General features: G+C 47.6%; 1 protein-coding gene across 1 annotated transcript in view; it reads right to left on the bottom strand.

The window, feature by feature from the left end:
- Positions 1–972: 972 nt before the first annotated feature.
- LOC102056661 (collagen alpha-1(VII) chain-like) overlaps positions 973–15,285 on the bottom strand; it is a 116,245-nt gene continuing 101,932 nt past the window's right edge. Inside the window, exons 82-89 of the mRNA XM_055711971.1 lie at positions 14,145–14,261; positions 11,452–11,529; positions 10,172–10,225; positions 8,755–8,803; positions 5,190–5,354; positions 2,261–2,332; positions 1,459–1,629; positions 973–1,037 (exon numbers count right to left, since the gene is read on the bottom strand). Of these exons, the coding sequence (XP_055567946.1) occupies positions 973–1,037; positions 1,459–1,629; positions 2,261–2,332; positions 5,190–5,354; positions 8,755–8,803; positions 10,172–10,225; positions 11,452–11,529; positions 14,145–14,261 (771 nt within the window). The remainder of the gene's footprint in view (positions 1,038–1,458; positions 1,630–2,260; positions 2,333–5,189; positions 5,355–8,754; positions 8,804–10,171; positions 10,226–11,451; positions 11,530–14,144; positions 14,262–15,285) is intronic.

Genomic DNA, 15,285 nt, shown 5'->3' with positions numbered 1-15,285 from the left:
GTTGGCCAGGAAGAGGTTCATTTGCTACCTGGTGCCTGGATTTAAAGCACTGAGAGTGGCTTCCCCTCATGCAGTACATTGCAAAGAAGCAGGCCACAAATCGTGGGCACTGGCCAGGCTAAATGGGTCAACGGGTCTACCTTGACAGTCCTTATGGTCAACAAGCAAAGATGAGCTCCCCACGGAGCCCAAGGAGAGATGCTGACTCTTGCAGCACAGGGGGACCCGAAAGGGCACCCAGTTTGGGCTGGCTGCACTGGGGCAGCAAATCCTTCCTTCCTGGCCAGGCAGTGTGTACTCCTTCTCCCCAGAGAGCGCTTCAGCTCTTCAAGGATGGCATTGCCTGTCTTAAACCGGACTTAGAGCAGTAAGTATTTGCACTGCCTTCTTCCTTGCAGAATAGGAAGGCCAGGATGTGAAAGTCCATTGCGTATCAGAAAGATTCAAGTGGATGATAACAGCCTGTGCAATGCTATTGATTATGCATAATAGGTGATCATCTCAAAAACAATCAACAAAACACAGACCACCTGAAAACTCTGAAATGCACCTGAAATTACAGATCTCTCCCTTTAATGTCTTTCTCTTTTTAACATGCCTTCAAAAACAGAGAAGGTGAACCTCACTGGAGGTTTTGTTTTTTTTTTTTTTAATGTATTGTGGAGAATCATTTCTCCTGATGCCCAGAGAGATTGTCTCCAGACAGAAGGAAGTCTGAGAGAGGAGCATCTTTCTAGGAAGGCTGGTTTCAGCCACTGCTCATGTACTGCTTGGCAGTAGGGGCTGGCAGGAACACATTTCCCCTGTGGTGAGCTACCACATGCCTGGTGATGAGGAAGAGCAATGCAGGCTGACCCCACCAACACTAGATCTGGCAAGGGGAGCCCATCTGGGCTTCCAGGAGTGAGTTTTCCCCTTTGAACCCCTGGATGAGGTGCTACTTCAATGCAGGGATGTTTGGGACTGCCCAGATTAGGGCAGCTCCACCAGCTTCAGGCTCTGCCTGGAGTCCTTGATGGCTGGAGATGCCAGAGGTGCTTGGATGAAGCAGTTGAGGGTTCAGAGGGCACTAGGCCCTGAAATCCTGCAAACCTCAGCTCTCAGAAGACACAAGGTGACTGAGTTTGAGGAGTGCAAAGTATCAGAACCCAGTGCTGATGCCCAGGTGGACACGTCTCATCACCCACAAGTCCACCCACATCCCATCAGTGGATGTGGCCTGAGGGATGAGATGTCCAGGAGCTCCTAGGAGGGGCTGGAGGGGACCAAAGTGAGCTGGGAGTGGGAGGGGAATGAGACCTTGCAAACTAGAGGCACTCCTCCAAGTCCTTTCTTGGTTCTGGTGGGGCACCATAAGGCAATGTGCCACCGTAGGCACGTGGTGGATAGGTTTTCCTGTTTTGACCTCACTCCTGGCTGGAGGAAGAGGAGGGCTGGAGGGCTCAGGAGCTGCCTTACCTGCTGAGGTTTTGCACTGCCGCTCACATTTCCACTTGGTTTCAAAGCGGTTGCTGTTTCCTCGGCATCCCCCAAAGATGAAGGGTCGGCAGGTGTCTGCCTCTGCATGGTAATACCAGAGCAGGGCATAGTGCTGGCAGGAACCCTCGTCCATTGGCTGCAGGCAAGGGGCTGCAGGGAAACACCCCCAAACCCCCACTCATGTGTTGGACCCGGGTGGGAAAAGGCCACATTCTGCCACCCCCATCCCTCCCTGCACAAATAAGTGGGGCTGGTCCAGGGACCCCCCACTGCCCCACAGTCACCACTTTACCACACAGTAATGGGGTTGGCAGAGCAAAGCAGGCAGCAAGGACCAAGGCAGGGCATCTGGCAGTGTATTTCCATAGTGGGATGAGCATGAGGCTCCTTGTTGCTCCATGGCACTGTCTGCCCCTGTGGTGCCCATCTTAGTGGTCTCTGATGTTTTGCAAGAGGATGATTAACCCCTGGGTCCTTGGGGGGTCTTTGCAGGTGTGGTTGCAGTCGGGGTGTTGCCTGGGGAACTCTCACTGTGCATTTTGCTGGTGGGGCTGGACCACACTGGACTGGGTGAAAACACCCTCCGGTTTGTTCACTGCCAGCTATACACCTTGGGGCAAAACCAGCTGCTTTTAAGTCAAACCCAAAACCGAGTTCTGAGTCTCTGTTTGCTGGCACGTGTAACTCCTTCAGTGCCATGTCCCCCTGATCTCAGTGCCAAAAAGCACTTCCCACCCAAGAAGTGACTTCACTAAATGTCACTTAATTCAGTGCATTTCACCTGGTAATTGGCTGTGGGCTTCTCGGCGCTTGTGCTGAGAGGGACCCGTTATCTGCTGTGCCTGGGGAGCTGCTGGGGAAGCAAATGGAAATCACACATAACGAGGGCATGCAAACAAATTACCCACCTTTTAAATATAGATCATTGGAGCCTTACATGGCTTTCCGCTGGCTAACAAGTTCTCTTAATAAATGTCACAGAGCAATTGGCAAGGGGAGGGAGAAACCGGCAGCAATAAAATTCTTAATGGTGTTAAACAACTCAGTCAGAAAGGTTGGGTGTTAGTCAGAGAAAATGGAAGTATTTGTGGTTGTTTGCAGGAGATAAATGTCAGGCTGGAGTTTTGTAAATCTGCGAGCTTTGAAAAGCCAGGAGCGATTGTAATCTGGTAGTAATAACCCTCCAATTGCAGAATCCTGTTAACATTTAGGGCGCCTATCCACACTCATCGCTTATCAGAGCGATTTATGAGCCCTCCTGCCTCAGACCTGGGCTGTAATGGGATTGTTGGCTGGCGACGGCTGCAGCTGCGATTCAATAACATGTGGTGTGCCCCATCGATCTGAAACCACCCAGATCCCAAATGCTGCCTTGATATAACGTGAGTTTAAATCCAGATGGATGATGTCTTTGACATACACCACAAACATCAGGAGAGTGCGGGGGGGCGGGCAGGAGGAAGGTGGGGTGCAGTTCTAAGCTTAGCTGGGTTTGGGGGATTTGTTTGGTCCTTAGCAGATTACATGGGGGGAAAAATGGAGGTCATCATCAATGAGTTTGACTTAAAACTCTTCCCAAAGCTCTGGGAAAGGGCCATCATGGGTAATAAAGGTCAATACACATAAACTGTAGGTTAACATCTTGTTTTGGGCTGTAAAAGTATGTAACATTGGGGTGTCTTGCTCTGTATGAAAGTGTAACGTGATTTTATTTTTTTAAAATTATTTCTAGAGTAGAAGTAATGGTTGGTCAATACATGTACTGACTGGCCAGCTGGTGAGCTGACTAGCCAGCTTTTGTGCTGATGAGCCACTCAGATGCCACACGGCCAGCGCAGAGAGCTTTGCCCTGTACGTGTTGGAGGGCCAGAGTTTGTGCAGAACCATTGCAGGGGCACAGGACGTTGCATTTTAGATGGTTCCCTTCTACTGATAGGCATCCGGCTCTGTGAGTACCTGCTTTGAGACAGAGCACTGGTGCCATCCATCTGCCTGGGTCAATGGCAGTTCCACTCATGCTACCCAGCCCTCCTCCTGGTGACAAAATCTGAGCAGCCACATACTAATTTCTGACTTGCTGAATTGCAAGAAATTGTCTGGACTCTCTTTTTGAGTCTGCCGTGTCTTGCAGTGTGTTTGGATTTTGGATTTTGAGCACCAAGTGCAGAAAGCCCTCCACAACCAGGCCTATAATCTCCTATTCCCCGCCCCACCAGCACTCTGCATCATATTTTCACTCTGTTTCTCCTATAAATCAACACTCAAAGCCCTGTTGAGGAGGTCAGAGGGTCCATGGGAGGCTGTGGCATGAATTTGAAGATATGATGGACCTGGAGGAGGGCAGCTGATGTGGGTCCCTCTGCATGAAGGTCATTTCAGGTTACTGCTAAAATTTAAGGCAGTTACCCAGACACCACTCAAGTCAGTCATGTCAAAGGCTGCTTATTGCTTCCTTCAGCATCCCAGGGGACAGGGAGACCCATAGGACCTGGAAAAAGCACTCAACTTCCACTATCCCATGAGTACAGGAGAAAGAGGATATCTGACTGGTAGCTCTTCTGTGCCAAAGGAACTGGATTGATTATCAGGTCTGCACGAAGCTGAGCCAAGCACTCCCTCACTGTAATGCTCACTGCAGTGGTTCATGGTCAGAAGAAAGGGTAGATGACCTGAAATGCAGCCAAAACTGCCCCATACTGTCCTCTCCCTGGAAAGATGACCATTCTCAGCCAGGCACTAATGGATTTACATGTATCCATCAGGTTCATCTCCTGGGCTTTTCCATCAGGACACTGTGTCCCACTGCATCCCAAGGTGGTCATGGTGCCTCCTGAGGAACTACCCCATCAGCTGTGCCTACAGAGTGGGCCATGAACCTCTCTCCACCCCATGGGCAAGTAGCAGGACTTAGTTCACCTTCCTGTGGCTCAGCAGCCTTCATCCCCAAAATGATGGCTGCACCTCAGCTGCCTGGTGCTGCTCAGGATCCTACTGGGAGCTTGATAATACCTAAAAGTGTGTCCAGTCTTGAATCATGTTGTTGCCCTGTCCCATTGCCTGGTGTAGAGGGAGATGCAGTGTGAGGAGATGCCACTCACTGGTGTTCATGTACAGCAGGGCTGTATTTCATATGTCTTCAGGGCAGGACCTTGGCCCTTCTCTCTCCCCCTCTCTCTTAGGCACCACAAAGGGACAGAAATAGAATTGGTTGTTTTTTCTGTTAGCTATAATCAGTAGTTTTACCCATTAAAGGGTTCATGAGGCCCTGGGCAGAAATAGTCTGTTATAGTTTGGATGTTTGGTCTCAGAGATGTAATTTCTGGCTGGTACGAAGTTTCACTAGAAGTTGCAAAGGACGTGGAGGGGAAAGAGGAGACAAAATAAGCCTGAAACAGCTGCCATCTTCCAGCCTTTCAAAATGCATCCTTTTGGAAGTGGTGATCATCACTGAGGCCATGCGTATTTGGCTTTTTCCTCACCCATCACCCCTTCCAGGGGCATCAGCTTACCTCATCTCCAAGCCACAGATCAGCCCTTCTCAGCACCAGGGCACCACAGCATGGGAGCTCTCAATGGAAATCCCATCACTGCCTTATTTCTGCCCAGCCCCAGGGAACAGGATTTAGCACTGGGTTCATGGAGTGCTCCAGAAGATACCAGTTGCCATGGTTGGAAGGAAGGAAAGCATGTAGCCACGCAGCTGCACTTACCTGCAATAAGTGAAGTTGGCTCCATGAAGGGCTTCACTGAAGCCAATGTGGTCATGCTCTGAGTTTTATTAAGCATTTCTTCTTGGCTTTCACCATCTTTTCTGGTGTGTTCCTGAGGCTGAAAATACCCTTGGAGCTGCCTGTTGATTTCAGCTGCCGCCAGACCTGCGGATTTAATTGCTGGGTCAGTGAGGATGAAATCTGGTCCCACAGTTTGAAAGCGACCATGCTTTGGTAAATGGTTGTAGCTCAACAAAATTACTGCCATTGAACAACACAGTGTAGGAGACAAGTCACAACACAGTGTTTCATTGGGCAAAGCCTACAGACCACTGGGGTACATGGTCAAGGTAGGAAACCTGTTTTCAAATCACATATACACATATAGAGAAGGGAAAGCAATTAAGGAGAGATTGTACCATCTACTGGCTTCTCAAGGAAGGGAGCAGGGGATATGCTAAACTTATTCAGAATAAAAGCTGGTTTTGAGGAAGTGGTTCCCAAGAAGTGTGCTGGGCATTCATGGGACCTCCATGACTGCATGGACATGTTTCCAGTGTCAGTTGGGATGGAGTCATAATCAAAACTACATGGATAATTAAATGCTGCTGGATCAGCATCTCCATAGGATAGGTCACCGGAGGTGCTAAGCACTGCCAGTCTTCACCGGTAAGACTTGTTAACTAAAAGGTTGCGAATCCACAAAAGGAGTTAGTTAAGTTATGCATGTCCAGCTGTGTTTGGATGTGTTTGAGGCCGTGGCTCCAACATCCTTCATACTGGGCATGCCTTGAGGGACAAGCATGATCTGGACCAGGCTAGCAAGCATGTTAGCAAAGAAGATATTTTAAGAGTTCTGGTTTTATGACGGATGTACAGAGTTTGCAGGTAGAGGACAGTAGATCTAGTAGAGCCTGGCTGTGCAAAACCCAGAAACCTGTTCTGAAGCAATGTGGACCTGCAGACTGAATCCATTCCAGATTAATGCTCTGTGGTGCATCCACTGTGGTTTTGATCCAGCTTTGCTTTCCTTTGCTAACTTAATTCTAAATGATGGTCTGAGTATGAGGGATGGAGAGGACCACATGCTCCTGGCTGAAGGATTGACCACCCAGATAACAGGCAAAGGTCCTTGTGTAACACCGGAGTCATGAAGGCAAAACAATTCAGCAAGGGTTGTCCTTTGCAGGAGCATGTAGGCTGCTCTGTCCAAGATCATTCACAGTGCAGGATTAATTTTCTCTGATTTATTTACATTACATAAGCAAATGGAGCCTTGGGGCAAGGGCAGGATTCCAGGTACAGAGCCATGGATAGACATCAGGGAGAGATGTTCTCTACCCTGACAGATCTGCTTTCTAAACACAGAGCAGGAGGAGAAACAGAGCCTGGAAACGACTATCTCATGTCTAGTGTAATCTGGAATATCCCACACCAAGAGAGTTCCCAGCTACTCCAGGCACCTGTGTCTGTACTGGTTTCTTACATCCAGGGCAAGGATGCTGCTTCTTGACCCACCTCTCTGTTTGGATAGTCCTTGCTTTGTAGAATGCTCTACTTTCATCACTATGAAACAATGTTTTATGAAGGCTAAAAAAATTAATAAATCATATAATGTTAAAAGTGATGAAGGAAAAATTAAAGCAAATCCATTCCTGGAGAACATGAGTTCACTGCAAATTAGTTAAGCTCTGAAGTTCCTCCTTTGTCTATTCCTGTTTAAAACATTAAAACCAAGCTGTGATGAGGGACCCTTTCCAGGTCTAATGACGGCCTTGAAATGTAGTAGGAAACATTCAGGTTAGATGGGATGTCCCAGGGTAACTGAGACATCAAAGCTGTGTTGATGGACATGACACAGACCTTCAAGACACCTGTGCCCATAGAGAGGATCCAGCAGGCTATGTAATCCAGTTTATATATGGGCAACTAGATCAACACCCAGGCATGAGGATCAGATCCCAAGCTGGAAGATTTCCTCTAAGTGCTTCCATGTGAGCTAAGTGTCTTTAAAACCTACTATGGCCAGATGAGACCCATAAACTGGTTCAGCATCTTCTGTGGAAAAATGAGACCCTGCGTCACTTGCCCACATGGAGGAACCAAGGCCTCCCTGAAGCACAGAGGATGAGCCCCTGCCTGAACATGGGGAGTCTACCCTGAGGTTGACAGATTGGCTGTCCAGACTCTGTAGACCATACAGATTAGAGCTCCACACCAGGAACTTAAAAGATGAACAGACACCTGCACTGTAAGCACCTCACTGGAGCTTATCATGTTGATTGGGATGGTGGAGCAACAGGATCTGTTTTGTGGGCAGGGAGAGGTGTTCCTGTGAGTGCAGCTTTTAAAGCTGGGTGTCAGGAACAGCTTTGATTCTGTCTTGCAGTAGTGGGTGGAAGCAGAAAACCTCTTGGTGACCCTCTCAACCCTGTTTTCTCATATTCCTCTCAAGGGATGCCGCCCCCCCATATAGAGCCAGGGTCTAAAAGCAGTTGGTGATCCAGGGTCATTTTCTGCACTGGATCACAGATAAAAGGACTTATTTTTAACAACATCTTTTCACTTGCAGTTTCAGGATGTTTTGGGGCAAGGAGAACATCTTTTACCCTACTGCATGAATTCACGTGCATTTCTATGTAGGTATTGGCAGCCTTGTCCCTTTCCATAAGCATCCTTCCCAACTCATCCCCACAATCTGCAAACATAAGACAGACAGGGCGTAGTTTGTTTGCTACTTCTTTTTTCCCTGTAAGATTTTTCCACAAAATCAATTTTACAGGCAGTACATGCTCTCATGAACTATTTTCCACCCTTTTTTCCCCCCTCTTCAAAGCCTTCAAGTGCCCCCTAACATCTCTAGGCAGAAACGAGTGCAACTCCAGCTTAATGGATGAAGCATCTTGGCAAGTGATGGTGACCCCAAGTCCTCCTTGGCCATAGGCAGACCCCATGGAATAAGGCAGGAGTGGGGCAGCTGTTTGCTGGCCCTCAAGTAGCTGGACCTCTCCAGGGCAAGGAAAGCAAGGTCCTGAAAGCCTGACAGCCTTGTGATGCTGGGATCCTGGGGTAAAAACACTCCCAAATGTGGGTAGGTTTTGTTACTGTTGTGGCACTGGTTGGCAGTTATTCAGCACTGGAGAGGAGAGGTCTGTGTGTCAAGAGTGCCACAAAGTAGACAGTAATGAAAAGGTTGTTATTAGGAAAAATGCAGCTCCAAACTTTCTGCTGTGACCCAGTGCCTTTCACAAATCAGCAGGGAAATGGAGATGACCAGGGAGGGAAGCTTTGCTGACAAAACCACAGGGGAAGAAATGTGAAGACAGGAGGTTTAAAGGGAAAAAATTAAGAGTTTGAGTAGCAGGTCAGGACTATGGCAGAGACCTTGTGGTCCAGAAGCCCGCACTTGTCTCTGAGCGTGGAGAGGCAATGAGTCTCCACTTGCTGCTAATGGGGTGCTATTTGCTCTGCTGAGCCAGCATGTGCCGGCACTCAAATTGCTCCAATTTAGTTGCTGACAGATGTCAGAATGGTGGCCCTGAGCATGGCTTGCCAGCAAACTTACCGCATCTGCCTCTCATTTCACTCCTGACCACCTCCTTCACCTCCTCCTCCTGTGCCATGGGGGAAAAGCAGAGGTTAGCAGTGCTTTTCTACCTGGCACCATCTCCCTCCACTCTGTGCCCTGTCTCAAAACTGATTGCCCCACCAGAGGTGGCCTCTGGTGAAACCACCTCAGCTTAGGTATGGCTGAGATCAGAGACATACACGTGGTGTCATAGGGACCTCAGTTCAAGATTTGTGGCTCATCAGGGAAATGATTCCCTTTGCAAAGTCATGGCCATCCTGTAGCCAGCTTCTCTTGCCATGAGGAGCTGGGATCCCCAGCCCAGTGTGAGGACCATGCACAATTCAAGCCTGGGTCAGCTTTCCAAGGAGTCTCCCCAACCCTTTTGGCACTGTCCCTGAGGCCATGGTCTCTCAGATGTCCCTTATCTCTGAGAAGCTTCATCAAGCCACCTGCATCCATGCAAAAGGGCTACTCAAATTATACTACAGGCTTGACACATCAAAATGGGCTGTAGCACTAGGTTTAGATGAGATGTAGCGGCACCTCATTTTGTTCTCTGCCTCTTTACCAACTAATGCCATTCCCCACAGAGCAAAACATCTGGTCTCATGGACTTTGGGTCTATACTTCACCCCTGGGCCAACCAACTGCCACTGTTTCAGCTAAGCATCTTCCATGTGTGTTGGCTGTGTCCCTCCTGCACTTCACACGGTCACCACCTCTCATCCTTTGTAGGGATGACAAATTTTGGGGCACTTTCTACCTAGGGAGCTGGGCTCTTCAGCAGCCCACACACAGGGCACCCTTGCCCATAACACCTATGCTATAACTAATCCTGCCTGGCCTCCACACACTGGAAAGATGAAAGTACCATGTTGTATCAGTCAAGTGCCATAAAAGACATTCGCTCAGGCAACACGGTGGAGATTCCAATGTTAGGGGAGCTGCAACAGCGATTTTGCCCTGACCCATGTGGGTCAACCACTCCTTCAGGATTTATAAACTCAGAGCAGCAGCTTTTGCAGCAATGTCAGCTCCCTAACCACTTTAAAAATGGGGCACTTTTCTCTCTCCTGCTCTTCCTTTGTATTTGATCAGCCTTGAGGCATTGGCACTTATCTGCCAAGCAGGTATTTTAAGCATCATGGGGAGGAAGGGAGAGAAGAAATGTGCCTCGGGCTCTGGGTCATTGTTTGGGCTTGGCATCCTACAGGCCAGCACTGTTCCCACCCCAGCCTGTGCACGTCTGATGTCTCTGGGTAATGACCAGCACTCTCATTTCCCAGATATTCTCTGAATTCATCTGTTTCTCAGAATTTCCCTCCTCCCCTATACCTCTGAGGGGAAGTTTACCCTATTTTCTCTATTCAGCTCTGTGTAATAGGATGTGATCTTGGGCTAAAGTACTCACAGAAAGACCAGGATCTCCCTTTTCTCCTTTCTGGCCAGCTGGACCATTTTCACCCTGTTAAAAACACTTAAGTCATTACAAAAGCTCAGTAGATTGACCATTAAATGCTCCAAGAATAAGTGTGCCTTAGAGAGGAAAAGATACATTAGGAAAGGACATGGGGGAAAAGGCTCACGTGTTCTCTTATAAATTTTAGGGTTATCTGTGAGTAGCTCACTGAGCAGAAAGGAACGGACTAGTCCATGTGCAAGGAAGCAAGAACAAAAGTGTGTATCGCAGAGCTGCATGCAGGCTCCCAGATTTTCTGGGATTTCTGCTCTATCCAAGCAATAAGGATGTTAACAATTACAGTTTAAGTCAGGTTTCTTTGGAACTTGTAAGGGACCACAAAATCTGAGGTGGAGGCGTGAAGAGGATCTGGACTCCAGAGAACCTCTGGGAACCAGACCAGGCAGAAGATTGCAACTGGGACTGTAATCCCAGTGCTGAAAAGATGGAACAGGGAGATACCGAGGTTTGGCAACAGGGCTTTCTGCCTACTAGGAGAAAATACCTTGAACAATTTTCCGCTCAGAACTGGTGAAAACTGGACTTGTCAATTAAAAATACGAAAAAATATTGAAGGAAAAGGAGCACAGGAAGAATGATCTAAATTAAAGCTGTGATAGCAATTTTTCTCAATCCATGCTCACTTACAGAGACTGGAGCACAAGAAGAAATCACATTACCCTCCACCAACACATGGAGCTAATGCAATGCTACCTCCTGATGTAAAAATGCCCTTGAGTCAGTGTTGGCAGCACCCACAACGTGTAGTGACTGACCCTGCACATGGGTTGCAGGTTGAGATCTTGAGATTAAGCTCTTGTTTATATCCTCTGATGTACATTCAAAGGCTGAGCATTGCCCCTCTGTACTGAAGTACTGCACTGAATACTGTTTTACTCCTGGTCTGCCATGGCAAGCACAGCTGAGGATATGCTGGCACAAAATATGGTGTTTTCCCAAAGAAGTCTTACACAAAACAACAGGGCTCACAGCGGCTGTCCCAGCTGGAGATACCTTCAGGTAGAAGTGTAGGCAGTATTACCCATGTCCAATGTCTGGTGCTTGGGAGTAAAATGCTTTCTGGGCTTATTGTTGTTGCAAAATTTGGAGAGCCAAGAGATGCAACCTAGAGAGCAGCCTGGGTTCATCCAGCCCCAATGCAGAGCTCTGCACTGCTGCAGGGTGGTGAGGAACCTCACCGGGAGATGAGGCTGGCTCATCCCCATACTGACCATTTCTCCTTTTTGCCCGTCCATGCCCGGGGATCCTCTGAGGCAGAGCTGAGGCCTCCCTCTTCTCCCTCGTGGACCCTAGAGAAGAAAAGGAGAGCTCAGTTAGCAATGCCTGGGCACCGTCCAGAGATAACCCACACCACTGGTTGGGGTTTTTACGTTAAAGCCCAACCTAGGCATCAGGAGAAGATACTCAGGGCCCTCTGGATCTCAGATGATCCACAGAGAGATCAGATGTGATGCATCAGGGCCTTGGGCTCTGTCCCCTCTGCCCTGGGCAACCACAAGGCATTTCCTATGGTATGCAGAAAGGATGGATGCTGCAGGAACAGAGGGCAGTTTTCTCTCTCTGACTGTCTGTCCTGGCACTAGTTTGAGAAATGGAGTCTCAGCAGGAGGAGAAGGACTTACAGGTGGAGATAATACCCTCCCATGTTAGAAAAGAGGGTGGCCTCGCTGCTGCAGTTCAGACCCAGGGGCTTTCTCTTAATTTAGAGAAAAGACAAGTAGTAGTGTGGGTGTAGAAAGTGGCATCTCACAGTCTCTTTAATCAGTGTCCAAACGAAAGCCATTTATTATCTCATACACAGCTTTCTAAGTGTGCCGTGCTTGTAACTGCTAATAACAAAACTTCCAGCCCTTTTAAACATACATGAGGGGATCTCGTACTTTCGGCTCCTTCCTCCCTTCTGTGATTCTTTTGATACATTTTTCATTGCAAGGTACAGCCTGGGGAGCAAGGTAAAGAAGAATAATGTTGCTGCTATGGTCTAAAGTTGTATCCAGTCCATTTTCTGTTGTTCTGGAAGGGTCTTTCTACACCTGTACCCCTTTAGGGGAAGGCTCTGGAGCCTTCTATAATCAGTTCTATAATCACCCTGTCAGTCCTGAAGCACTGAGTGGGATTCAGCCATAACAATAGGCTGCTGGACAATGCCAGAGGCCCAGAGCATCCTCTGTGCCCTTGTACCATGAAGCAGATTGCTCTAGGTCAAATCTTTATTTGGTGATGTCTCAGGACACCATACAGATGTTCAGTTTGACCATCAGTGCAACATGGACCTTGCTGCACCACCTGCATTTTCCCTTCCTTAATCACTTCTTTCCTAAGACTTAAAACCAATGTTGGCTATTTTTTGTTTTGTGGCTCCAAAGAGCAAGGTATAGGCTTGCCCAATATTTGATGCTCTTTTCTATATGGGGGGAAAACCAGGTTAAGAATCAATAAAGTCTACACAGGCACCTTTACACCACCCAAGTCAGAAGACCTGCAAGGGGCTCTAGGACAGGGACACCTTTGAGATCCAGGACAGCTGACCTAGTGAGGTTCAGACTCACTCAGACTTTCACACAAAATTGGGTCTGAATTGTCCCAAGTTCTACCCTCAAAATCCAAAGCAATTTCCACTGGTGTGCCTTTACCAGCACAGTCCTGAACTGTCAGATGCAGCTACATATCAGTTAAATTCTCCATGCTATTGAATGTGCTTCTGAGTTGGTGAAGCATAATCACTGGTGATTGGAATTTGGATTATTTGGCTGAAATAATTCAGCAGGGCATAAAAGATTAAAAGAAGAAAATCCTGCCAGAGTCTCTATCTCCTTTCCTTGCTTTCAAAGCAACAGCACACTCTAATTCCCGTTTAGCAGAAACTCAAGTATTTGACAAACCATGTGTGTATTTGTGTGCATGCAGTTGATACATACATATAGATATGTATACACACACACACACAAGGATTATATCCTTACACATACTTATATAGGGGTGCATCACCCAAGGGTGAAACACGGCACACCAAATATCTGCCAGACTCATAGGCTGGCAGGAGTTAAAACAGGACTATCCCTCAGAAGACTTATGGATAATAGTTGCATCTTTCAGGTAGTTACTCAACTCCAGCTTTCTTTCGTTCTTGGTTCTTTCATGTTAATTTACGTATTCTCTTGTCCAGGCCTGAAACTCAGCCAGTCCCACCTGCACAACTGAGAAAGGTATTTTCATTTCCAGTCCTCTTTCACTTGGAAGTTTCTTTGTTACTTAATGGATGGTGTCTAAGGGTGGGTGATTAGCATTAATCTCTAGCATCTTCCCTCTGCATTGTGTTGGCAGCAGCAAGACACTCTTCATTACCATAGAATCTGGAGGCAGCAGGTTCCTGCTCATAAACAGTATTAGCATGCCTCATTTACAAGTCCTTTTGTTACATTTCAGAAGGTACTCAGCATGTCTTGCATGCAAAACCACTTATTAACTATGGCCAGCAAACGGGGTCTGAAAGCCACCAGCTCCTTCCGAAACACTGGTGTTCTGCTCCCCAGATAATTAGCAACAGGAGGGGTGCACTTGATGCCCTGTTAACTTGACATTATCAGCTTTTCTTTCTTCACTGAGATGTCACATCTTACACTGTAGATAGGAAAAGAAGAGAGGAAAGGGGAAAAAAAATCCTCTGGTGATAAATGCACCAAGAGATGAAGTTGGCCAAGATCCCACAGAAAGACAACAGATCTTGTAGCCATCTCACTGCGGGAGACCTCAGGTGCCAGCTTGTAAGGGTGGTGAGAGGGTAGATGTATGTGTGTGTACATGGTGACATGTGGGGCCACATCTGGGGTGCTAAGTCACATGAGGATGTAAGGTACTGATCTCATCAGGGTTCAGGGGATGCTACAGGCCATTTGCTGCTCACCTGTGGCCCTGGTTCACCCTGTGGCCCTTGAGGTCCATCTGGTCCTGCAACTCCAGTCTTCCCAGGCCATCCCATTTGTCCTTTGAAGCCTCCCAAGCCAGGAACTCCCTTGGCCCCCTGAGAATCACCGACAGAGCAGTTCAAGCACAGGTAGTTTTAGAGATGGGCCAGTCAAACATTACCCGGGACTTTCATGGCATTGGCAGTAAGGGGAGACCATGTACATTCTACTTTGTCTGTTGTTGTGCTGTTGTTTAACAGAGCATCAGTAGGATGGTAGAGATCATTTCAACTTTGCTCTCCATCTTTACTTCTCCAGAAGGCACCTCACTGCTTGGTGACATGGATACCCCCTCTCTGGGGTGATGCCCAATAATTTCTAATGCCCAACTCTCCCTTCATATGAAAGTGGAGTCCTTTAGTCTGTAACTCCAGAAAAAACAGTGACTCCTGAGGAGGAGAACGGAAGTTACCAGGAGCTGGCCTATAAATTTCCTACTCGTGTTTCCTACTGCACTGTTGAGCTTTCTCCTGGAGCTGCTGTGAACAGAAAAGGCTTTCGTTAAACACAGCAGCAGGAAAGATCTTCAGTCAGCCCAATACCCAACCTTCATCAGGGGCTGAAAGCAGATGTTTGTGGGAGAGAAGAACAGGAGAGGAAGGGAATAGTATTTCCCCAGGAATAATTTCCCAGCCTCCAACCAGTTACAGCTCAGAGACTCAGTGAGCCAGAGATGTTGCTTGACAAGAGAAGAACCCATAGTGTTTGACACAGATGACCATCAGGGAATGAGGACCAGAAGAGTTGTCAATAAAAGCAACAAATTCTTTAAGAACCCAGATCAGCTGGAGACCAGATGGTGGGGCTGAATGTGAAAGGGCCTAAGGGTCTGGAAAACACCAAAAGACTTGATGGAGGAGGCTGCTGGGACTATTGTGGGTTTTTCTTTTCTTTCTTTCCTTTTTTTTTTTTTTTTTTCCAAAACAACTACTGCTTTAACTGAAACCCTATTTTTTCCCTCCATGGAAAGGTACAAATTTTAGACTTGTTCTTTTAGGGAAGAAAATGGAAAATTAAGCAATGCAGAGAAGGAAAATTGGTGGGGGATGGGGAGTGTTCAAGGTGGGGACTTGCTCTCAA

Source organism: Falco cherrug, chromosome 5, assembly GCF_023634085.1.
Source record: "Falco cherrug isolate bFalChe1 chromosome 5, bFalChe1.pri, whole genome shotgun sequence".
Lineage (NCBI taxonomy): Eukaryota > Metazoa > Chordata > Aves > Falconiformes > Falconidae > Falco > Falco cherrug.
This window is presented reverse-complemented; position numbering and strand designations above follow the sequence as displayed.